At 35.1% G+C, this 27,010-nt stretch overlaps 1 protein-coding gene across 7 annotated transcripts in view; it reads right to left on the bottom strand.

Annotated features, from left to right (window-relative positions):
* IKZF2 (IKAROS family zinc finger 2) overlaps positions 1 to 27,010 on the bottom strand; it is a 176,416-nt gene that overhangs the window by 144,245 nt on the left and 5,161 nt on the right. For all 7 annotated transcript variants that reach the window (XM_036858412.1, XM_036858414.1, XM_036858415.1 and 4 more), the window contains one exon: positions 26,779 to 26,883. In XM_036858412.1, coding sequence (XP_036714307.1) covers positions 26,779 to 26,883 — 105 coding nt within the window. The remainder of the gene's footprint in view (positions 1 to 26,778; positions 26,884 to 27,010) is intronic.

Genomic DNA, 27,010 nt, shown 5'->3' on the forward strand with positions numbered 1-27,010 from the left:
ACTTGATCCCCACCCCCAGCTAAAGGGGATTCCATCTGTCTTCCCCTAAGGGCAGTCCCCACTACAGCCCACTTCATGAAAGCCCATTCACTCTCCCTTAGTCATTTGTTCCCAAACATTGGACAGGGGTGCACCTATTCTGTACCTGGTGCAGCTGCAAGATCGCAGGTACAGAGATGAACAAGACATAGTCTGTGCAACAGAGGATCTCAAAGGCTAATATTGGAGACAGACGTAAAACAATAACAATAGAATGCGGTAGATACTATAATAGAAATATAATATAATAGAAATATGTACACGCTCAATGCTACAGGATTACAGGGGAATAATTAAAGCTTTAAAGAAGCAGTAACATACATCTGCTCTTTAAGGATTGGGAGTTTCTTGGGAGTCAAGAAAAAGGGACAGAAATTCAAGGAAAAGGGAAGGGCTTAGGCAAAGATAAGGTAATTTGAAAGAAGTTGTTATGTTCAACACAAACGTGGCAAGTGTCTGTGGTTGAATCATGGTATATGTGAACGGGAATTTCAGGAAATGAAGATTAATAGATTATGTTGTTTAACAAAGGGTGTAGTATAGAATACTAAAGAACTTATTAGTTCTTTATAGGTAATACAGCTCTTTTTAACTCCCTGTAGATAAGGGGAGTCATGAAGGTTTTAAGGCAGGAGAATGATAAACAGATTTGTACTACAGAAAGAAATGTGACAAGGCCAGAGAAAGAAAATGATTAATTTTATGAACCGAACTAGAAGGCAGACAACCTCCAATTCTTCCCCAAAAAATCACTGGATCCTCTGCCTTAATTATATGGATATAATTGGGGAACTGTTATGTTTGCTGTCTCCAACTCACATCTAAAATATTCAACTGACATTTAATTTTTTACTTATTTATGATTTCTATCTGTGAAATTTCATTTTTTTAAAGTAAGAATGAATTCTCTGTTCCATATACATTTTTCATAAAGTATTCAATAAGTACTCACTGATTATGGGGCATAATAACCTATAGGATCTATTCTATAAATAAGTTTTATGCTTTCTGATTCTATCTTCTCCATTATTTCTATCAATTCTCTTATGTTCTCTGATTCTATTTCTAGTGTATTTCTACAGACTATTAGAGAAATATAAGGTCAAGCAGGTAAATATTCGCACAAGTGCATTTAAAGCTCGCCTCTCCTCTTTCCTTCTGGCTGCAGCTCATGGGGATATGGCTCCCTATCTCACGCAAATCAGTACTTGGGTGCCACAGTGATACCACTAGGTGTATTTCTTACATTCAGTAGTAACTCAGTGTGGAAGCTGGAGTCTCTGTGAAACTGTTTAGCAGATCATATAGGATATTCCTGGAATTCCATCAATATTTTTTTCTAACACTCAGAATTGCTGTAAGTGAAAGGACCCTAATGAAACTTTTGTGATTAGTCTTGGAAGAACTGCTCTTAACAGACTAGTCAGCTTCTTTGAGGTACAATAAAGTAAACTATCATTGTAGCAAAGGCCTTTTATAACCACAGCATTGCTCTAAAATGACCATTATTATATTTTCGTACAGACAACTAAGTAGCAAAATGGTAACATTCTTAAGAGTTCCTTCTCAGTTTGGTTAGAAACTGCGGCAGGGCTAATCAGCTGTTGAAATCTAAACTGATTATTTCTGAAGTGTCAACAGATGCACAAGCTCCCGAGCTGAAACAGGAACATGTGTCTGGGTTTTTGTAAACAGGCTGAAGGAATACAACCGACAGAAGTATTGTCTCTTCTCTAGAGAGAGAAAATATTGTCTCAGAAAATGCAGTGTGAAAATGTTGCCCACTAACACAGCCAAAAATAAATAAATAAATAAATTAGTTTAAAAAAAAAAAAATGTTGCCCATGGTTTTATTAAATGTCCCAAACAAAGTAACCTGGAAGGGCAAGAAAAAGGAAAGTGACCAAAGGCAGGTAGAGAACAGGCAAAAATGAGAGAAGAAGAGTAAAGACATTCTGCCTGCTGCAATAAAGCAATGTAATATATCTTTACATTTTTAGCTTTTTCTTGAAAAGGGCAACCTCCACCTTTCCCTCCACCCCCTGAAAACCCTAAGGACGCAGTCAGGCATATTCTTCTTGTACCATCACAGAAAAGTAAGGGACATTTTAGTGTTTGATAGTAACATGCTGTAATCCTCTGGCTCCTTGGAGCAACCACTGTCTTCTTTCCAAAGCTGTCCTTTCCAATTTCCTGCATAGATATTATTTGATAGTGTTTCTTAAACTTGCCTGATCATCAGAATCACAGAGTCATGGGTTCCTTCCTTGCTGATTCTGATTCACTACACCTGGAGTGAGGTGTGGGCCTCCAGTTTTACAAGCATCCCAGATGATTCTTATGATCAAACAAGTTTGGGAAACAGGCTGTATAACACAACTATTTTTAAAACAACTTGGGTATGAGGATTATCCCTTCCCGAGAATTTCACAATATTCCTTGAAATGAAGGGAGACCCAACAGTGCTATGTGAACTTGCTGAAGCACTCTTACCAAATCGGCAGTGGCATAACTAAATGGGCTAACAAATTTCCTAAACATATACCCAATCATTTTTCAGCTAGGGAATCCCCTAATCAGATACTTCTCCAAAATAAAGCAAAGATGTGTCTGACAAAGCCTCGCCTGGCTAATCAAGACAAATTCCCATGGCTAGATTTTGCCACAGGTGATCTGGAGCATTGGTATGTCTCCGAAGCTAGGGTCAGCTCCTCCCCAAATGTTCACACACAGACAAAGCCAGCTAATTTCCCAGTTAAATGTTGAGTGAGTCACCATCCTAACAATTTAGATTGCTAAGGTGCACATATTGAAATATGTGCTTCCCGGCACAATTCCATATCCAATTACCATAGTAAATCCAATAAAGGCACAGTAAAACTGCCACTCAGCCAGGGGAGAAATACGAAGTCATAAGCCGATTCATATATTGCTAATACCCTTGGAGGAACAACTGTGGATGCCTAGAACCCCTGTCAGGAAACTCCGTCTTATCTTTTTCACCTAGGAATTTTTCATAATAAATTTCAGCTGGAAAATTTCGGTAAGTTTCTACATCCTAAGCTAAATGCATGCCTGAAAGATATTCCCATTTTTTATTTGAGTTTTGCAACATCTCTCTATATGTCTCTTCCCTTTTAAGTCTTAGAGCAACAAGCTTTCAGGTAAATATAACTGCTAAAACATCTATGTATGAAGTCAAAATTTTTCATTCCCTTTGAAATGGAAACATAATCAGTGAATTTGTGTCTTCAAAATATGCCCGGTTTTCAGGCAAAATATCGTCTTAAATATAATTTAATCTGAACTGTCAAAAGACTTAAAAGTTATTTAAGGTTTAAAAGAGAAATTCCTTAAATTTATTTAAATAACTTAAAAGTTATTTATAGTTTTATTAAGAGGTAACTTACTGAAAATAAAGTCAGGGCTTTTTATTTTGTTTTGTTTTTGTTTGTTACTTAACCATACTTAGATGGTTTACTTGTAGCTGTCTGGGCGAAGATGGAAAGAGACAGGACATACATATGCTAACTATGGCATTATTTCTCAGAATAAATTATGACAGTCTTTTAAACACAGGGCCAATGCAAAGCTCTAAAAACGTACATGAAAACCTAGGACTACAAGCACTAATCCAGAACAAAGCATCTAAAATTCCCCTGAGATATTTAGTTTGTGTCTTAGTAAAAGGCAGTGACATTCCAGAGAGGCAGATGAAGGCTCAGCATAAAGGACTTTCTAAGAATCAGAGCTGACCAACAATACAACAGCTTCTCTCGCACAGAAGTGGTCAAGGAAAATCCCAGAGACCACCTGTCACACGTGCTGCCAAGAATATTCTTGCTTTGTTTAGGAAGTTGTTCTAAATGACCTCTGGGGTCACTTCCAAGTAAGTGTTTGATTCATCAAGGTTATTTTCAGTGGTGAAATAAATGACATGGGTGTACACACACACGCACACACACACACACACACACTCGCAGTCCCAGAAGAGAACTTAGAAGCCTGATATTTTTAAATGTGATTTTATAGGCAAAAAGCAGAGGTTGAATCAGCTACATCCTCAAACCACCATTCTGCAGAAGGGAATAAGGTACAAATTTGTTCTACCTCAGCATGCTCTTTGAGTCAAAGAACAAGCCCAGGTCCCTAGTGGCCTCTAGCATATTCTTTAACAGGCTGCCATCAATCTAGTTCTTGGGACAGACTGGGAGCTACAAAACTACAGAACACATTTGGATGTATAATTGTATAAAAAAAAACACAGATGTCATGAAATGAACTTTCTCTGCTCTCCAGCATATTTCAGTTTCCCGTGCGAGAAAAACCTAGTAGTTTCCTGAAAAAGCGTACCAGAAAGCAAACAAACAAAGTACTAGACTTCAGCCTTTTTCAGGAGTAGGCTTAGCCTGTGAGTTTTGAGACAAATCAACTTGCTTATGAACTGACAGACTCGGAGAGCTCCATTAGTCTTGAAATAGGAAAGAAGGAGAAATCAGGTCCTATGTAGACAGCTCCTTATCCCCTTACATAACCTCATGAAAAGCATCCCCCTTATTCAAAAACTAGAGCCTCCAATGTAATTAATCAAATAGTTTTTAAGTAACACCTTATTTTTCTTTCTGTATTCTCTGCTTGCTACTTCTACTTTTTAGATACGCACTCTTTTCTCTTAAAAGAATTGCTACTACAAGGATAGCCAGGTTCCATGGTATAACAATTAAGATTTTGTTAACCTTAGAACTTTATTGAAGCACTATGCTAAATACCTTGGAAGAGTTTCTTACGTGATTTACCAAGATGAACCAATGAAATGAAAGCAGAAACAGGAATAAAAGCTACATTTTCTGCCATATTTAACTTTTGGAAGTTTTTGTTTAACATCAAACAATCAGTATCTTCCCATTAAATCTGCCTTGAGACATGGACCCCAAATAAAATCTTTTTCCTCCTTTCTCCTAGTTCTTAATAGAGTTTTTAATTATAATTTCTTCTGGATGCTGAAGTAGAAATGTTCTTCATGGACAGAAATTAAACACAGACATTCCAACCAACAAACATACAAAATACTGTTTAAGTAACCATAATTAAGAAATGTCAAATAACCTTAGATACTATTTCCCCCCTATCATATTAACCAACATTGATAAAATTCAGGGTTGTCGAAGGTGACAAAACAAGGACTCACAGCCTACTTGTAGTGTAAATTGGTAACCTTTTCACAGGGCAATCTGCCCATACTTTATCCACCAAAATGGTCACTGCACATACTTCATGACAGCAATTCTGCAGCCAAGTTATCCTAAGGACACCTGTGCAAAGGTAAATGGATGGACAGGCCAGTCACTGTAACACTGTTTATGTAATGGCAAACACCTAGAAACAAACTAAATGCTCATCGTTGAAGGACTATCTAAGTAAATCACAGTGTATCCTCAGGGTATAATGTATAATGGAATTATATGCACCCAAGAACAAAAAAAAAAGTCCAAAACAAAATTCCTAAATGCAAAATCAAGCCATAAGTCAGTATGCACAGTGTAATCCTACTGGTAGTAAAAAAAAAAAAAAGAAAGAAAAATATATAGATGTGGTAGTCTATATTCTAGCTGAACTAGCACTAGACTTAACATGCTAGAATATACCAAAAAATTATGGAAGGATAATTAAGAAATTAGTAACATGAGAAATGGAGGGCTGGGATAACCTGGGCAGTGGGGCTTTTACTTTTCATTTTATATCTTTCTCTACTGTTTTAACTTTCTACTCTGCCCCTATGTCACTTTTATTTAGAATCTTTATTTAGACTGCTCTTCAGTCCCAGACCATGGCAGAATTTTGTAACACTGGCCACATCCCCTGTGGGATGAAGCTCATTACCCACGCCCCATCATCCCCAGCACTATCATACCATAACACCAAAGTTCCAGTTCGGAACTTACGTAATGGATGGTTTCAGAGCTGACATTTCCCCCACCACTTCTCTTCTTTCTTCACATCCTTATGTTATTTGTGCTGATTTTGGCCTCCCTTTCTCTAAAATATAAGCTTGTCTGAGAGCAAGGTCAATGTTGTTTTAATCCTTGCTTCCGCCAAAAGCATCTAGCACAGTGCTTAACAGGTATGAGTAAATAAATAAATGTTAGGTTTGCTTTTTATGAGATTATAGCTTTGAGGTTAAAATTTTATTTTAAAGGGAAGAAACTACCACACTTTCCTGATCATGTATATTTGCTAATAAATCACCTCCACATTACAGAAAGAAACACTGAGGCACTTGAAACTTAGACTTGCCATTATTAAACAATTAAGTAAAAGATGGAGAAAAGGAGACCGAAACATTAAATAAAGGTCTAAATAAATTTTGTAAATGGTATGAAAATATGCAGCCTTTCATTAGGTATGCCATATGGGGCAAGAGAACACAGGCCAAGAAAAAGGAATCGGACTGAAGAAAAAAATGTTATAATAATCCCCTCATTTCCAATAGCGTCAACTACAATTTCAAAAAAAAAAAAAAAGGCACTGGTTTCAGCTCCAAGTACACATTTATAACAGTGAATAGGAACTACACATCAGAATGGAATGATTATCGATTTCTTAATGGATTACTGCTGCACAAATTTACACTCACCAAAAAACCATCAATCTTTGGGTAATAATTATAAACCTATCACAGTACATACAGCATTCTGACTGAATTGAAACTTACTGCTATCTGCCGGGAAATGACCAGTTTTCTATTTCTCCAGCTCCAACCACAATACAGAATGGCGAGCAGTTACTTACATCAAATGTGATTATAGGACATGGCTTTGTGACAGCCACAACATGCACCATCTGTAAATGGCTATTAGAGAGGTAAACAGTCAGGTCCTGGTGGACGTTTTCTTATTATTCATTAGCTATGAAAACTGTAAATAAAATGGGCATTAGGTACTTACACTTGTCAAACGCCTATCATTACTGGCAGGTAGTGGAGAAGGGGTCCAGGGCAAACAGTACATTAGCTGAAGTCATGCTGTTCTGACTTTACATCCTAATTTCAAACCTCTCCCCAAATCTGCATCAGAAGTGCCAAACCACCAAGCTACAGAGGTTAGGTCTCTGTCTAAACCCTAAGTGTATTCTTAGTGAATTGCATTTTTACTAAATACCAAGCGGAACACCATTAAAATTCAAATATTATTTTCCAAAAAGAAAACCCCATTATGTCAGTTCCACCAAACAGCCTTTAATCATTGGATAATTATGTGATCCAGCATTAATCAAATAGTTTCTAATTCTTGTATTTTCCAGCTGTAGGTTTTAGATAACACCACTTCCTTCCAGATAGTTAATTCCATTCTGAACACCTTATTGATCTATAGTATGCACATATAGTCATAGAATGAAGATGGTTAATCCTACCTAAATAAAAGTAATTTGCAATCAATGGTATACTTGTTGTCATTTTCTCTTTAGCTTCTAATCTATTGAATATTATCAGAATTTTTGGTTAGGTATATCAATTTTCTTTTCTGAAAATTATAATATGGAATTTTTCCACCCAATTAACTAACTTTAAAAAATGTATTTCCAAAACATCCTAGGAACTAAAGAAATGAGATTTGATTGCTTTTATAAAGGATTCCCTTTCTTAAGTACTAAGAGACTATTAAATTATCATGATAATCAACCATAATAATTAAAATACTATTAAGTGTAATATAAAATCAAATAGAAAAGCTAAATAAAGTTACCATAATAAAATAAAATAAATTTGTGAAACACCACAATGATTTGTGAAACAGTGAAATTTGTGGATGGCAAACTTGTTTGTTTGTTTTTTTAATGGAAAAGAATATTCTAAACGTTATAACAATCAAGTAAGAAAAATACTCATATTCTCTAGAAGGCAAGAGATAACTTTAGACTGAGTTGATACTACTTATAGTTCAAGTAATATCTTAGGAACCATATCTAATAAATATAGAAATAATATGCAAATATTTATAATCTACAAAGAATAACAGTTAATTGTGCCAGAAAATGAGCTAAGTGCTTTATGTAAGTTACTGCATTTATTTCTTAAAACCTTTTGACAGGTATTATTATTTACAGCTGAAGGAAATGAGTGTAGAATATCCAAGAAACACTCCCAAGGTCACATAGTAGAACAATCAAATATCAGCAATTCCCTACATTTACCTTAAAGTGAGGAGCAGAGCAAGGACTTGACCCCAGGTCTATGTTACTTGAAAACCTAAACCACTTCCATTGGGCCCCACCCCAAAGCATAACAACATCTGCACCCACAGAAACTGCTATGTTCCAGAGCAAACAGGTACCCAATATTTATTGTGAATGAAGCAAATGAACAAATGAATGAAAAGAAGGAAAGAGCAAATTATGTAAGGGAAGCAACACCAGGCCAAGAGCAAGAACACAAGGTTTTAAATCACTGTTCTACTCTTTCCCCATGTGACCTTGGGCCTCAATATGCAGATTTCTAAAATACAGGCTTTGGAATAGATATTACAGTATAAAATACTGTGTTTATCATACTGGTGCATGCACACGCACCGGCCTGCATGCACACACACACACATAAACACACGCATGCAGAATTCTATTTATGGAAGGGAAAGGACAGTAATTTAGTGAGACCTTGAGCCCATATTTATCATCTACTATGTTCCTGGCCCAATTCTGAGCGTTGGGGTTACCTCAGTGACCAAGACAAATGTTCTTCAAGCGTGTGTTGAGAGAAGAGACAAATAAATAAACTAGATAATTTCAGATACTATTAAGTATAACAAAATAGAATAGGGTAATGTCATAGAATGCCTGAGAGGGGCTTATTTATCTAGGGTGCTCAGGAAAAGCCTCCCCAAAGGGGCAACAGTTGAGCTGAGTGACAGCAGAAAAGAAGGAGGCTTCATTCAAAGTTATGAAGGAAGAGTGTTCCAAACCCTCAGATGGGAATGAACTTGCCCTGTCCAAGGAGAAGAAAGAGGGGAGATATTTTGAGAGGTTAGTGAAGAAGAAGAAGAAGAAGAATGGAGGAGGAGGACTCAGAGAGAGGCGGGAGCCATGTCCTATAGGATCTTGCAGACTCCGGAAAGGGATTTCAACTTTATTCTGTTTTTAATAGAAAAGTTTTGTGTTTAAAGCAATGGATGGTTATTATCTGGTTTCAGTTTTCGAAAGTGCAGGTCTGACTATTGGGTGGATTATGGGGCAAAGAAGAAAAAGAATGGAGGCAGAAAGACCAGCTACAAATTTTTGTAATATTTTAGGTTTAGAAGACTAGGAAATGATGGCAGCTCAGACTAGAGATGTAGGAGTGAACATTATGTAAATTCAAGATATGTTTTGGGGGTCTTCCCTGGTGGCACAGTGGTTAAGAATCTGCCTGTCAATGCAGGGGACACGGGTTTGAGCCCTGGTCCGGGAAGATCCCACATGCCGCGGAGCAACGAAGCCCGTGTGCCACAACTACTGAGCCTGCACTCTAGAGCCTGTGAGCCACAACTACTGATCCCACGCACTGCAACTACTGAAGCCCTAGAGCCTGTGCTCCACAACAAGAGAAGCCACTGCAATGAGAAGCCCACGCACTGCAACGAAGAGTAGCCCCCTCTCACCGCAACTGGAGAACGCCCACGCGCAGCAGCGAAGACCCAACGCAGCCAAAAATAATAAATTAAAAAAAAAATTTTTTTTAAAGATATATTTTCGAAGTGGAGCCAACTGTTTCTGATGGGCTAGATGTAGAGTTTGAGGAAAGAACCAGTACCAGATACAGATTGGAAAGTCAAAGCATCGCAGTATCTAAAAAAAAAAAACTGAGAAAGAGACAATGACCTGCAGATGGAAACATAAGGGCTGCTAATAGATGTAGGTGAATACCAGATGTTTTCTGTTCACTGAGTAATTGGCAGCCACTGATTATGACACTTCTAATGAAGCCACTCCCTCTCTGTTTCTTTCTCTCAGACAGGGGCAGTACATTTTTCTCACTTTTCTATCAAAAGCTTCTAGCTTTCTGATTGCAACTAACTGGACCATTTCCTTTATCTCAATAGTCAGTAACCTAGAAAATCAAAACACATGGTAAAAATAGAAACTTGGAAATAAATACTAATTACCAAGCCCAGGGTCTCTCACCAGCAGCAAAGAAGTAAAACACCAAATTCAAAGCATGAGTGCACTTTAAAGCAAAAAAAACCAAAAAAAAGGCTTTATTATAAAGTGGTAAATACAACTTAATAGGCCTTAATCACCAGAGGTGTGCCCATCCAGATACATGATTCTGAAAATATATCAGTATCCAAAATGTATCCAAGAACTCCACATTTGAAAAGCAAGCATTTGGGGGAGTGCTGAAGTTCCCCACCATCCTGAAGAGCCACCCAAGTAGGTAACAATGCACTTTAATTGATTAAAAACAACTTGCTAGCAGCAGAAGTATTTTACAGTAATTCAACTCCAACCACTCACACAATAAAGAAAAAGATGGCAAACAGAAAATTACAGATTGATTACCACAAAGGGTTCTTTTCAGCATAAAAATGCAGATGACCTGTTATCATTAAATTGCTACTATAGAGATACAAGCACTTTCAGTTCAGTTAGGATTAAGTACATTGCTTTCCAATATATGCCAGTTAAATATTATAGGCTTAATTTACAGAACCTATACCAAGCAAACTACATTTCATGAACTTCCAAATAACATACAATTTTGTTGTACCAATAAAGAAAGGAAAAAGAAAAGAAAAAGAAAAACCAAAGGTAGAGAAGCAATAAAATGATTAGTTCTTAAGAAGATGTTACAATGTAAACAATGAGAAGACTTGGCATTCTCCAAGCTATTAAATACACCGCCTGATTTTTTGTAGCTATAGGCATGATTACAAATGTCTGTAAAACTAGGTAACGATTGGTTGCTCTTTTAAAATTGCTCAGACGCATTTAATCAATTATTTCAAGAAAGGATTCAGATAAAAACTGGAAAAAAAAATTTTCCTAAAGGTTGGGTATCTGATCCTAGGTACTGTTATAACAATTATGTCATGGACAAAGGTGATAAGTATCACGATTGCTCTAAGAAAATTAAGGTCTGGCCTCACAATCTAGCATAAGCAGAAATGTGTACAGTTTCAAGGAAGAGGCATTTGATTCATGGGTTTTCAAATGATCATTGGGATTTAGCTACTGGGTAAGAGTTCACTAAAAACAGCAGCAGTATTACTCCCATTGTCATGTGTGTCTACTAAATGGCTAGGTTATGATTTGAGAGATCTTGGATCATGGAAATTAGAAACCTTCATTAGACAAAATAATAATAATAACTTTATTTTTTTATTGAAGTATAGTTGATTTACAATGTTGTGTTAATTTCTACTGTACAGCAAAGTGATTCAGATATATGTGTGTATATATACATATGTATATCAACACACATGTACACATTCTTTCCAAAATTCTTTTCCATTATGGCTTATCACAGGATATTGAATAATAATAACTTTAAAACTATAAACTTTCTCAACAATCTCTCTTACTTCATACTTCTTCTTAACAACAAATAACCAAAATGTATGGGGGGGAATTTATATATATATAAAGATTCTCTACAGATCTTTTAGAATCTTTATAAAATCTATCTCTGTACTGTAGAGCAACATTGGCCTAAAAAGATGCATTTTATGAAGTCATGTGAGGCCTCTAAGAACCTGAAGCTTTTAGTCTAACACAGTATTTTGCTTGAATGAGTGTTGCTAAGAGAGTTCAAGAGCCTAAGCTAGTGTTAACTTTAGACCATTTATTTTAAAACTGCCTTGTGGGTAAAAAGACTAGCTGGGTGATGTACCCTTAGGACACACAGTGCTGAAGTGACCAAACCTGTGGGGTTAATCTGACTAATAACTTATAGAAATAACTGAGTTACATCTCTAAGGTGTCTAGCCAAATAAGCGATTCATATTAACTCATAATGTAGTTAAAAATTAATAGGCAGCCTTCTTGATTGAGAGACATACGTGTAAGGCAACATGCTAGCTAACTTCTGTGGAAAAGAGAAACTAATATTTCTTGAAATGTGTTAGGCACTGTGATAGAAGCTTTACTGAAGTGTTTTATTAATCCTCACAACAACCCCGAGAGACAAGTACTAACTTTGCCTCCTTTGACAAAGGAGGAATTGGAGATTAACACATAGCACAGCCCAAGTCATAAACCCAAGTCTGATCAGCACTGAAGTCAGGCTCTGACGGCTACCCTCAGGCTGTAGAGATTATAGTCATTTTCCCTGCGCTCAAGGAGATTCCAGTCTTACAGGGGCGATAAGATGTACACAAGCAATGGAGTAATGGTAAAACAAGATAGGAAGTGATAAAGGCTTCCTAGTTTTTAGAGAGGAAACTATTCCTGGATAAAAAGGATCATTTGGTTTTAAGGACTGATTGCACACTGACACTATGCTCATAGTAACCCAGACCCAGGAAAAGTTACACTTCAGACATGAAAAGCAAAATGGGTAACTTTAAATGATCTCATTGGGATTTACAAAGATTTCTGCATCTTTTAACCAAATGACCTATGAGTAGTCTGTTTATTATGTACTCTGCTATAAAATCTTTTTAAAAGAATATCCACTTTTCTTCTTGATTGTTCACAGAGGAAAAAAATGGACATTACTGGGGACTGATATATAGTTCTGAGAATTCCAGATATGCAACAGAGAGATGGGTAATGATGTAGGACACACAGCTCCATGAGTATGGAAATTCATGGAATTTCAGAACCATACTGGGAATTCACTCACCAACATATCTAGTAAATAAGCAAACAAGACCCCTCTCTGGGCCAGGTCAGGAGGGAGGCACACTGTGCAGTCAAATCCTGCCACCAAACACGTCTTCTGAGCTGCCATCTTCAAATGAAGTGCATTCCTACCGCATAATTACCATTTCAATTACATCCCTCACAAACAGAGCAGGTTTATTTGTGATTCGCATTAATTAGGTAATTTTAGTTTCATTTCTTTAGTAATTGATTTGAATACAACAGAATTAATAATTGCTTCATATCTGCACACACATTTCTTTTCAAACAAGGACGATCTGACAGCACTCAGACACATGAAGAGCAAAAATATCCACTCAGTGATGCATATATCTTGAGTTTTATCAGCAATGCTTTGGACTACTTTTTTTAATTGTTGTTGATTAAAAGCAGACTAAAAGCATATCCTTTCTAGAAGACTAGTTGATACAACATGTATGTGGGATCTTTTTCTTGGTTATTTGATTCAAGTTTTTTCTCATATTCTTTTTATCTAACAATAAAATAATAGCTACCACTCTGGTTAACTTACTCCATGCCAGTCACCATTCTGGAGCCTTTACATATATTATTTCTAACGCTTGCCACTCCTCTGACAAAGCAGATTATTAATATCCCTGTTTTACAAACTGAGATTCTAAGAGATGAAATATCTGTCTAGAGGTCTCACATTTGATATATATCAGGGCTCACTTTTTTTTACCACACAGGGAGGGGAAGAGGAAAATTCATTCAGTTCTGTATTTTTTTAAAATATATGTTTATTATTTTCTAGTAACAAATAAAAGGCTTAAGTAATGCCAGGAAGAATAGATTCCTCTGAGACTGCTTAAATAAATATTAAGATCAAGTTTTAATGAGTACATTGTATGTTAGATGTGAAAGCATTTCAAATAGTCTAAAATATTTTACAAATAAAATATATGACTTTTAATAGGCTTAAAAACTGTTTTTTCTTAAGCCAGTTAAACATATACCCTGATCTTGTTTTTATTATTTATGGGCTTAGCAAACCTTCCCTTCAACAATAATACATGTGTAAACTTCATCTCACATCTGATAAATTTTTACTGCAGTATTATCACAAGGTTAATTTTAGAAGAGTATTCCAGTAGGTAACAGCCAACCTGGGAATTCTAAATCTCTGACAGGGTATGATCTGAAGAAAGTCTTTTGAAACACTCAGTGCTTGTGTCTTAGATACTTCAGGAGGAAAATGGAAAAACAAGAGATCAGAGAACGAAAACTGGATGCAAAACCCCATCTCATCTGCTCAATATCAAGTTCCTTCTTCATTGCCGCCTCCCATGAGGGAAAAAAAAAAAAAAAAGAAAGAAAGCAGAGAAAGTTCTTACTGTTTCTGGCAGGCTTATGGTCTCCCTAACTCCCCAACGGCCTTTCCCACTGAAATGAAGTAAAAAGGCAATTGAGGGACAAGACCAAAGTTGACTGCATCTGTTATAATTTAGGAACACAACCAATTAGGATACCTCTCAGACACAGCACATATTTCAGTCACTTTTGCAAAAGATAAAAGCAATAGATGAGTCCAAGATGGCCATCAGTAACACCACTGGGTTATGACATCAAACAATCTATTTTAGGTACTACTGACTTCTACTGCTTCAATCTTCCAATCTTTCTAGGCTGAAACCCTTAGGACTCCAGTTCTTCTAACCAGTCAACCCCCATCTTTCACTCCCTGGTTTTCAGATATCTGAAAAAGTACACTTCTTTCTATTGACTATCAATATTTATCATTTATCTTCTACCAGAAACCACTTTAATCTTATGGCCACATTCTTCATCACTCAAGCAGGAGGTAACTTCTTTAATTAACTTATAAATTCAGATATTTATTTATGCTTTCTGAAAGAAGAAAAAAGGAAGGGAAAGATCCTATTTTTCATTTGCCTATTCCTCTCTCCAGTAGATCTGCTAACTCAAGTGGGTTCTGTGGCTTATCCCTCACTTCTGGATTTGCCATTTGTGTTCTCTCTTCTTGAGCTAGCTCTCTTCTCTGTTCTCTATACTCCATACCTCTACTCTTTCCTTTCAATGAGAAACATTCAATGGAATTTTAAATTGATGAACATGAAAAAGAGACTAAGGGTCTTTTAAAAAAGTAAACTTTATTATCATATACAAGGTAGAACGGAAAACCTAAGGATAAGTTTTAACTTATTCTACTCAGATTTCTTTCGGCATCGTAATGCTACATGTCTCCTTACCATTGCCAGAAGTACACTTATATGAACATTATTTACTTTACAGCATCTCATGCTATAAATCAATATCACTCAAAAAAATTTCCAGAGTATGTAAATTTATTTGGAAATTCCACTGTATTACAGCCATTAAGAAAATACCTTATATTCAGAATAAATTTAAAATAATATTCAATGAGTCTGTTGACAGCATTTGTATACGAGAATACCCCTAACTTCAGTATTTATCATCAACGGCAGTAGTCCAATTTCATGAGTCTACTATATCACTGAAATTTCAAGGTTAGACCTTTCTTATCAGAGATATCATTGTCTCTCTTACAAAACAGCTCCGTGCTTTGAGAAGATGGTTGACTGAATTCATTTTTTTTTTTTAAATTATACAAGTAAAAGATCTTTTATAAAAGATCCAAATAATGCAGAACTATTTAGAATAAATGATAAAACACCCTATTTACCTTCACATAAGCCAAAGTGAACACTACCAATAGTCTGGTCTTTCCTTCCTTCTTTCCTTCCTTATTCTTTGCTTTCACTCACACACACACACACACACATTTTTAAAACATAAATGGCACTCTCTTGCACATACAGTTGTATGAAAGCAATTGTTTAGTTAACTATAATTTCTCTGATTTGCTTAAAAAATAACAGATCTTTAAATTTGTTACCAGTTATTGTACTCAAACTGTGGGACCAACTAAAACTACTCAAATTCATCAAAAGATAGCCTTATTGTTAGCACAATATATGTAAAAATAGTTTATTTTAAATTATGTTTTCTTGGGGAGCAGGAGTGTTTCTTTTTGTTAAAACTGAATCCAAAAACTGTAATTAGGTCATTAATTTGTCATAGTTCAGACAGATGGCAGTGTGTAATTCATATTTTGAGTAAAAAACAGCAGACTTACAGAAAAATATCTCATATTTCTTTTTCTAGTTCTCAATTATGTTCAAACAAAATCTATTACCACTTTCAAATATTTTGCAACATTCAGCAATATAATAGAATTTGTTTTATATTTCAAAATACTATGTTAGAATCAGTGTTTTTAAAGTACTTATAATTTTAAAACAGTGTCTAAAAATGATAAGTACTACTCACCTATTTTCAATACCTAAAAATTCTTAAACAGCCCAATTTCCAAGCTCTAAGTGATATATGAATAATCTAAGCAATCATTTCTAGTAAAAATAAATGAACCTACTTCAATCAGGAGTTAAACGTAAATCTTCAGCTCTAAAAGGTATACAAATGCTACTTTTCTATCAAGAAGGTAACAAATGTAATGAAAATAATGCAATCTACCTCAGACCATCTGGATAATAAAGTTACTGACATAAATCTGATTAAAAGGCTTGAAAGACATGTCTTACAAAAGAAATATATTTCCATACGTAAATACTACTTGCTAAAATGTTTGTTTTGAACAACAAATACAAAACAACAAGGTTCTTCATGAAAATGACATAACAGGAAATGTTTTATATAGTTGCAGAAGGAATAATTCCTCTTTAGAACTCAGCCAGAAATTCTTAGTTAATTCAACAGAAACAGAGCAATGTAGCTTCCCAGCACTTCAAAATATGGCCAAGCCCTGCATACTGATGTCTTAGTAAGTAGCAGGTAAAGTTGACACCATCAGGTGTAAGGAGAGCTACAGCTTCCATGATAATAAGAGAGCAATGACAAAAATGTCAAAGGTGTAGACACCAGAATGTTAATTTATTAGAACGTGACTTTACACTGATTAATTATATGCTCCTCAAAATATCTGGAGAGCATAAGAAAAGTTAATTGAAGCATTCCACTTTGTACATGCAGTTTTAAACAAGTGATAGAAAAACTGATTTTAAAATTATATGCGGCATGAAATCTGTAAACACTAAATGTGTCATATAAAGATATTAGTAATGAAGACAATGATGATGACTATAACATATTCACTGAAACATTTACACTAACTTGAATTCCACTGACTATGTTAGTATGGAATCAGAAAACTGAAGAGACGTTTAGAATCTTGAAGATCATCTGTTTGGGGCTGATCTGAAGATTACAAAATCCTTTTGAGACTGAGACATGGTTGAAATAAATACATACCCTAACAAAGAAAATCACAAGTAAAATGGGATTTCAGAATTATTTCAACATCTAAGAAATCAACTTTCCAACTTTCCTCAAATAGATCAGAAACACATTATTTAAATACACATATGCAATATGTGAATCATAAGCAGTTCCTTAATTCAATAAATAATTACTGGGCTCCTACAATGACCCAGTATGGTACTGTATACTGGGAATGAAGAAATATTCTGTAACATCTTACGGAAAAACCCGAACTTTTTGGCCAACCCAATAGATAAGGCATAGCCATTTTCTTCAAAGATTCACATCTGGAAAATCTCTAATTAATTTCTTTATAATCAACATGTGGCCCCAAAATAAAGCTGTGTGCTTTGAAAAAATATTCTTAAATTCACACTCAGTAATTAAGATAGCCTTCCCTATTAACTAACCTAAAATACTATACTTTTCTATAAAATCTCATTTGCGGTGGCCGGACTACTTCAGAGATTTCATGAAACTAGTGTGATGTTTATTCCTCCTGACCTATTAATTAGAAGCTCTCCTAGATCCCCAGCTAACGTAAGGTGCCTTTCTCAGGTGGCAGTGCTATTTTCCATCTTCATCTAAAATAGATACTAAGACCTCTTAAACTGCTGGCCACATCACCCATCAACATTTCTGTGAATGGAAGTTTGAATTTATGGTAATAGTAGTTGGGGTGTCCTTTATAGGTATTATAAGATAGCTTTCATAGAGTTAGGCTATAAAATCAACATTTAACAAATCTAAGCAGAAATGTAAAATTACATTAAAGAAAATGAACGGATCCTAGGCTGACAAGAATTGGTTATAACCTGATTACATGTATAAGTTAAAAACTGAATCTGCGGGATTTAGCCAAGGAAGCCAAGAAAAAAAAATGACTCTCAGAAGTATTTTGGCTGAGGCTATATCTAGGGAATCTAAATTCATGTCCATTCAGGGAAGAAGGAATTGGACAAAAGACTTCAACCATACTGATGCAAATGGCACTGCTATTTCTATTGTGATGCTGAACATATTAGGGTCTCTTAGTCTGATGCCATTAAACATTTGAATTATGTAACTAACTCCCTTTGTTTGGATTCCTTGCTAACCAAACGACCTTTGTTGCTTTACCCATATAGGTCAGTACACACACAAAAAAAGATCTGGTCAAGCCAACTGAGGTGATCCAGATCCTATGTTAGTTGGTTCAGGTTTTGTTTGTTTGTTTTATTTTTAATGAAAGTACAGACATAAATTGGTATTCCAATTTTAAACATCAATTTTGTAAACTTGTTTAATGAGAGTCAACCTTGAGATATGGGACCACTCTATGCATGCTGCCAATCAAGTTTCGGAACTTACAAGGCTGAGAACAAAATCCTACATTCTAAAAAATTTCTTGGAGAAATGTTCTCCTGTGGGAACTTATTTTAGAAGCTGGCTGTATTTTTGTCTCTGTTTCATTGTGTGTCTTCAAATTTATACACTTTTGAAGAATTCTCAGAGGTAAAAGGTGAGAAGCAGTTCATTTCTCTACAATGGATATAAACTATGGTGAGCACAACACACTTATTTGCTTCTAAATGCAATGGGATTATTAATATCTCAAATAAAATATGAATTCACTTGGACCTTGAAAGATAACATCCATTCCAAAAAAAAGCCCTAACACATTTTTTGTGCCCCAGCATCAGCAGTGCATCACACAAAGAAAATGCTTAATAAATGTTTGCTGGATCAGTGATTAAAAGATAAAAATATCTCCACAGCAAGTTCTGAATCTCCACATACAGGAAATCTCAGATGAAGTTATTTTCATCATTAACATTCATTTGAAATTTCATGGTGTCTTGGGTAATCAGGGCTTAATTTCTAAGATAGAGTTCTATAATATATGTTTTGAGGAAATAGATTAAGATGTTTTCTATACCACACTTTTCCCCTTACATTATTTTATCCCAAGGGGCACAATATTATAAACTTTAAAAAAAATTATGTACCAAATAATTTCCAAATGATATATATCATGTATATTTATCTCAAAGTTTTCAAAAAGGCTCTGCATAAAATCATTAAATTCTTTGGCTATTAATGTAGCAGAACTGGCTAGTACTTAGTTAACGAATGATTCCTCATATGTTTTAAGCTATGTATTTATAGATGAGAAATAGGTTACAGAATAAAGACAAATCATTACAGTAGAGGCCTTGGAGTGTATGGCATATGATTTTTTTAAAATATGTAACCATCAGAATTATGATATTAAATAGATCACAAAATTTTAAGGAGAGGGCTAGCATGTTTTGTTTAAAAATCAGTGAGTCAATCACATCAACTAATCCAACTTCTGAGACTAGCATAAAAGGACTCCATTAAGCAAAAACAGCTCATTAAAACCTGTGATCGTACATTTCCATATAGAATTTTGATTCAATGGGGGCAGTTGGGGAAATATGGTCACTGATCAAATGCTGAGAATTACTTAGGGAAGAATTTTTTAAAGAAATACTAAACTATTGTTAAAGTAATACAGGAGGGAAAGTAACAAAACCACAAGCTACATATTAGATTTCACTAATTAGGAAAATTCACACTTAGTCTAAACTATCCTCCTGCCTGATTGCTAGCCTCTCCCAAATTCCACAGGTGCTTCAAACTCTCTGTATACAGAATTAAACTAAACTAAATCTTTTCCTGGAAACCTGCTCCAGGATTTCCTATCTTCCCTGATGGAACCTATTGCCTCTATCCAATAATCTAGATATCATCATCATGAACTTTCTCCTCTCCTTAACCCTACTATCCAAGTCCTGTCCACTTTAAGCTATTATATCCCAAATCCTTCTCTTCCTTATTATCTTCACTACCACTAGCTCTCATGACTTTTCACTCTGTCGTTGCAACAGCCTGTTAAAGAACCCCCTGCCCCTAGAGTGTTCCCCGGCCACAATCATCTTACTCCTATTGTAGCTGGTATGATCCATGTCAATAAAAAACACTGAAGTAATCTTCTTTGTTAAAACCCTGTGCTCCCTTGAAAATGAAATCCAAGTTTCCTCTTATAAAAGATATTCCATTATCTTGCCCTGGTTAATTCTCCAGAGTCATCTCTGGCTTCAAATTCCAAGACTCCAACTTTGCACTCCAGAAATACCAATCTGTTTGTATTTCCCAGAACATATCATATTCTTTCTCAGCTCCCGCTGTGGGTTTGTTTGGTGAACAAGCCTTCTGCTTCTCTCCTAAATCCTATTCATTTAATAAGTCTCAGCTTAAGCATCATCTCCCTCCAGGAAGTCTTCTCAAACTAGTACCACCCCTCACTCCCCATAATAATAAGAACACTGAGCTTATCATAGTATAATGCCCTGTTCAGATGTCTCTTTCAAACCAGAGCATGAGCTACAGGAGGACAAAAATAGTGTACTATTCACCTTTGGATTCACCTTACTGTGCCTGACACATAAAAGATAGCCTACAAATATTTGTTGAATTAATCAACTAGAACAATATAGCAACATGTCAAATGCTTGTAAGTGATAATTTTATTTTAAGTTTACTTCAGATTTAAAACACCTAAACTATTACCCCCAAAATGCACAATTAGCAACAATCAGGCGTACAACTTGATTAGGTATCATCAAATGAGAAGTGATGGTACTACCAGAAGCAACAAATACGGTGAAATTTTAGATACAGATTTTCAAAGAAAGAACTGATTCTAGATATGGCTAGGTTACTCTACTAAGAGGACTTTTTCCATTCTTAAAGACCGGTGTCTTTAGAGCACCAATGATAAGCAATGATTTTCTTTACATATAACCAAAAATATAAAACTTATCTCAGGAACACTGAAATCCAATAAAAAGAATCTCTGGCACACAGACAAACTCTACTTCTTTCTTAACCAAAATCTTCACAGATGCTTTAAATAATAGAGGGGTTTTTCTTTCATTTTTACCCTAAATTATTAGAAATGCCTATCTCCATTCCATGGACCTACGTAGTAAAATGGAAAGAGCAAAAGATCTGGATTTCAAACAGATATTGATTTGAAAAAAAAAAAAAAAACTTTCTTATGAATCATGGTTTGGTGCAAAAGAAACTTGCCCACTCTGAGTGATAGCAGCAGTGATTATTTATTGGATCTTAGCATGTGTCAGGAACTGTGCTAAGTATTTTGCATAATATTGCCTCATTTAAACCTCACAACAGGGACTTCCCTGGTGGTCCAGTGGTTAAGACTCTGCACTTCCACTGCAGGGGGCATGGGTTCGATCCTTGGTCTGGGAACTAACATCCCACGTGTCACGCAGCGCAGTGAAAAAGAAGAAAAATAAAGATAAAAAAATAAACCTCACCACAGCCCACTGACTTAGGTATTGCTTTTCCCAATTCTACAGATAAGAAAACTGGAGCTCAGAGATGTGAAGTTACATGACTAAGATCATACAGCAAGCTAGTGGCAAAGCAAGAATTCTAACACAGGCCTGTATAACTCCAAAGCCCATATTTTTAACCACCTGCAATCTACTGCTTCTGAGCCTCGGTTTTCTGTATTATAAACAGAGTAACCTCACAGAGCTGTTGTGGAGACTAAGTGAAATAATATGGATCACTTAGTATAGTGCTGGGTATATCACTTAGTATAGTGCCTATATATATTCAATAAATTATGCCCCCCTTCTTTCTCTCACTCCAGTTGTGATTACACATTTATAATAAGAGAAAATAGTTCCTAAATACTCTTTACCTATTTCAGCAGAGATATCCTAAGTCTTGATTAATTCACAAAAGGAAAATACTAACAGGTCAATAAATATATATTATATAAACAGATATAAAGGAAAAAAGCAAAGAAAAACAACATAGTCTACCTCATCTTAGGACTGTGACCCTGCTATTGATCTTTCAGAACATCATAAAATCAAAATGTATCGATATTCAAAGTTAGGAGAGAAGAGGATGGGACCCAGGGATCTCAATTCCTTACGGCTTGAAGGAAGACTCCCAAAAGAACCTAACCAATCACATTACACTGTTTTTAATGTATTTCCAGTGGGGAAGACAAATTTGGACAAAGATAGAGGCAATATAAACAACACCTCTACAGTAAGCTGTTTTGTTTCTCCAAGACAGACATTTATTCTTACTTCAAAGCAGACTTAAAAAGTGGGGGGAGTGGGGGGGTGGGAGTGGAATGAGCAGCAAAGAAAAAAATACAGAAATTTTGCTGTTAATTCCCTGCTCATATGTACTTCCTTTAGTTCCTATTTTTTTTCCTTTTGGTACATGGCCATGACACTTACCACTGATAGGTGTAAAGAAATCAAGTCAAACTTATTTTTTTAATTTCCTAACAAGTAAAAACTAAATGTAAGGTATGTTGGGTATATATACAAAACTAAGTACTACAACTGAAAACAGAGCGAGCTTTTACATCAAGTCCATCTGGTGTTATATTAGGGTGTGTCCTATGGAAATCCAGCCAAGGGTGACTGCCAAACTAAGCTACAGAAGACAACTCAGAAAGCTGGTGAGTCCCAAAACATAAGCTATATTTTAAAAAGTGCATTAGAGCATCTGCTTAACAAGATTATCTGTTATCATTCCACCCTCATAATAACCCTATTCTACTTCTGTAATACTGTTTTTGTCACTAAAACATGGGTCAGTACTGGACATGGTGGGCACCCTGAGATAATGACATTTTCAAGAGTTATCAATAAAGTGATCTAACCCACAAGGTAATATCAGTTTTATATCCCAATCCTGACAACTTTATCCTTCTGCTAAGGGACCTAAGAGGCCAACTGGTTTCTTCAAGCCTCCACTTCCTCACAAGAAAAATAGAAATCATACTATACTTATGCTTCACTAGGTTCTAAAAATGGAAACTAGCTAAGAAAAAAAATGAATGTGAAGCACTCTAAAAAGAATAAACTAGATTCCCTGACCTGATTATTGGTCAGAGTCTTGTAAAACTAGAATTACTACTTCTTCCAATTCCATACATGCCACCTGGCCATCAAACTGACTGATAAATGGTATTGACTGCAAAGTTGATCCATGTGAAGGAAGTAATAGAAACAAAATTTATGTCACAATGTATTTTCACACCATTAGCTCTCTCCAAAGAAAATTTACTTATTAGCATTATAAAAGTAAATGATGATGAGAAAAATAAAATTAATGACAATTTTTTGAACCTTAAAAATCTTTCAAAATACTCAGCAGCAGGTATAGCACAGTTTGAAACCGATACTGAAGCAACTATACAAGAATTGGAAATGAGCTAACCCAGAAACATAAGGAATCACAAAGTAAGTCTCATCTGATGGGCCGAAATACAATATGGATTATTTTTGTATTGTTCTGTCTGCGTTGTCTGTCTCAGATTCTTAACTTCCAGATTCTATTTTTAAAATCACTTAACACTGTGTATTTCCAGTAGCCATCAAGGCATATACTGTCATCCCTGACACCGAAGATTGTCAGCAGACTCAGTGTGTACACTAATGATCTTGGGCAACAATGCCCATCTTCTTATCAAAGAGATCCTTATTCTAGAAGAAAAAGTCTAAGTTTCTCTAAGGAAATCCACTCGAAAATATAGGATGTAGTCATTACAAAATGTTAAGTTCACTAATACCTCTTATTTCTTTTTATCTTACATGCTGAATTTTAAAACCAAAGACTGTCAGGCACTGTAACATTTTTAGTTCTCTCCCAAGTCACTGATGCTCTCTTCTAGCACTGTCAAATAATGATAGCTGCTGTCATTATTTTTTATACAATAGCTGGCAGCAAGTTGTACAGATACCCTTCATCTTAGAATAGTCATAGAATAACCTAAACAAATGACTATGACCTTAGAATAAAACTGACCACTTTCCTAAAGCCAAAATAAGTGGGCTATCACATGGTAGCGTTACTTCACTGCTAGAACGTCAGTTATTTCATAAAATCAAAGGCTTTATTCCTTTTATTTTTTTTCTAAACTGTTTTAAAATAACTTTTTACCTCTTACACACATACTCTTGTCCTCCTTGCTGCTATGGAACCTATCTTATTCTATCATAAAGGTTTTCACATTTACTTTCAGCTCTAATACTTTCAACCAAAACTGCAATTCTGTTTTTGGAAGTCACAGCCCTTCAGAAAGATTATTTGAAGATATTAAAAAATGCGGAAAATAAATAAGTTCTTTTTATATAATAAAGTCAGCAATGCATATAAAAGGATTTAGGAAAACCAGTAATCTCAGACACAAGTGATTTGACAAGTCACACACGCACAAAAAATTATTCCAAGTCATAGAAAAACATCTGAGTGACCGATTGTAGGTCTCTTATTCTAATTAACAGACAAGAGTCCCTCTCTAGCACTATTTGCTTTGGCAATCTAAAATGCTGATATTCTCCTAGATCTAACAGAGAGGAAAAATGGGTATCTTCTCCATCTAACACCTAAGTGGGTAACCTAGATACTGTAAATAGAGGCTACGTAAAGGATGCAACAGACAGCTCTGAAGTGAGAGCCAAAATATTTAACCTGCAACTCTTTGGAAAAGAACGTGAAAACACATGCAGCTTAGCTAAAAACTATACTAACATGGAATTGCCACAGGCTAGTAAGTTAAAAAAAAAGAAACAAGAACAAAACCTCTTTACCAAACATAATTTTACTGCTGTTGGGTGAGAAAAACTCAAATATCAAAAGCACAGTTCTTATTTGTCCAAACTGATCATGCCCATACTCTGCAAAGTTTACTTAAAATAAATGAGTGAACTGCCTTTTAGAAAGGACTACTTGCAAAAACCAAAATCAAATTCACAAAGGAGCTAATTAACCAATTAACAAGTATTTTCCAGCTGATATTCTAGCAGTAGCTGGGGGATGACAGTCAAAGTCTGATTACCCACTATTACGTACCCCTTATATTCAATGTTTCTAAAGACAATAGCTAAATATTAAACTAGCAGAAATTGCATATCAATCTATCTTTACTCTTTAGGAAATTAAATGAAAATTATCTGAAAAATAAAAAATCTATCCTGCCAAGGACCTAGTAACATTAAATGTTAAAATGTAAAAATTGTACTCCCTACATTGCAATAGTAGTATAACTTTTATCAAATCAATAGCCAACTAGCAGAAAAAATAAATTAATGCTACAAGATCCATTACAAGAGATTAGCACTATAATTTAATATACATTGCATCACTAACTATTAATTTTCTTCCTACATGATAAAGGAATTTCAATGACTGCTTCTAGAATGAAATCTTCCTAGGAAGTGCTTCCCATTAATAAAAATAAAGAAAACTTTTAAATAAGTAAAGTAAGTTCACATAGTTCAGTCAAACTTTCAAGTCAGTAACTAGAACCACTTAAAGTTAATGAATTGCAAAATGTATTCAATAGTATTCTATATACTCTTGCTTATAATTCAAAAGTCTTAACTACTTATGAAGCTAGTAGCTTTACAATAACATCAAGTTTTGAAACTGTAAGAGGGAAGTGGAAAGAAAATTTGTTCTCTCAGGATAATCAGAATTAACATATTAAGAATATGCTCATAATTCACTTGATGATTCAGTTTCCTTTAGTTATTAAATCTTCATTTAAAAAGGAAAGAAAATGCTTTTCCTTCACGTGTCACCCAAATAGAAAGCTTTTAAATTAAATTATATTTACATGTAAATCAGATGGCCTTTCTGTATAAGAATATAACACATATCAAAAGTATAAACACACGATTTCAAATTAAGTTTAAGTAGGAGTAACAGAGCATTTGTACTTGATAACTTATGAAACATTATAATTAAGAGAAAATAAACCAAATTCTTAATAAAGTATTTTGTCTTGTCACTGACAGCATGTAAGTTGCTTTTCTATTACACAAAAACAGTGTTTACTATATCAATGAATGACCCTTTATCAAAAACAGTAGCCAAAACTGTCTATTCCTGCAAGTTCAAAACATCCTTCCAAATTTTCTCAATTCTTCTCTGGACAGTCTAAAACAAAATGCTTTCACTTTGTCAGAGAAATAGATGTAAATGAGTTCCACAAATTTTCAATTACATTTCACTTCCAATGCTCTGGACACGAAACTTTCACATGTTTAAAAAAAAAAAAAAAGCAACTAACACTGCAATTCTACCACTGATGGATTAGCTTTATGCCAAGGTAATAGAAAGTAATTTTTCTTTTTTTTACTTCGAAGAGTCCTTTGGAAATAACGTGTTTCCATATTTTTTTTACCCAGCAACAAAAACAAATCTAGTCATAAACCTGGCAAGACAAAAGAACAACCAGCAAAGCCTAACATTTCTTACCTGATACAGGTAAGCACCAGCTCCCAAATGCCACCTTGGGATAGTTCAGACTAGTAAGCAGGCTCATGTTTTACGATACCAAAATGAACAGGAATAAATCTGTGTTGTTCTTTCTTTAACAAAATCTACAGCAGCAGCTACACCACAATGTGCGAGGACCCTACAGACCTAACAACTTCGAGTCTATCGCTAGAGAAATAGGAAAAAAAAAATCATAAAATGAAGACTTACTGCTTGTCATGTGACTTGGTGAGGCATGCTGTCCATTGGGTGTGCTTGAGGTGAGGTCAATTGCCATACTGGAGTGCTCCCTTTCAGGTGAAAGCTCATTGTCACCTGTTTTCACAAAATAAAATCTTTTGGTCTCTGTTCATTGTCATCTAAAATCTAATTACCAACTTTGTAATCGTATATGCAGGGGTGTGCATATATGATTTTAATGAAATACATTTTTCCCTTAAAA

This window comes from Balaenoptera musculus, chromosome 7 (assembly GCF_009873245.2).
Source record: "Balaenoptera musculus isolate JJ_BM4_2016_0621 chromosome 7, mBalMus1.pri.v3, whole genome shotgun sequence".
Lineage (NCBI taxonomy): Eukaryota > Metazoa > Chordata > Mammalia > Artiodactyla > Balaenopteridae > Balaenoptera > Balaenoptera musculus.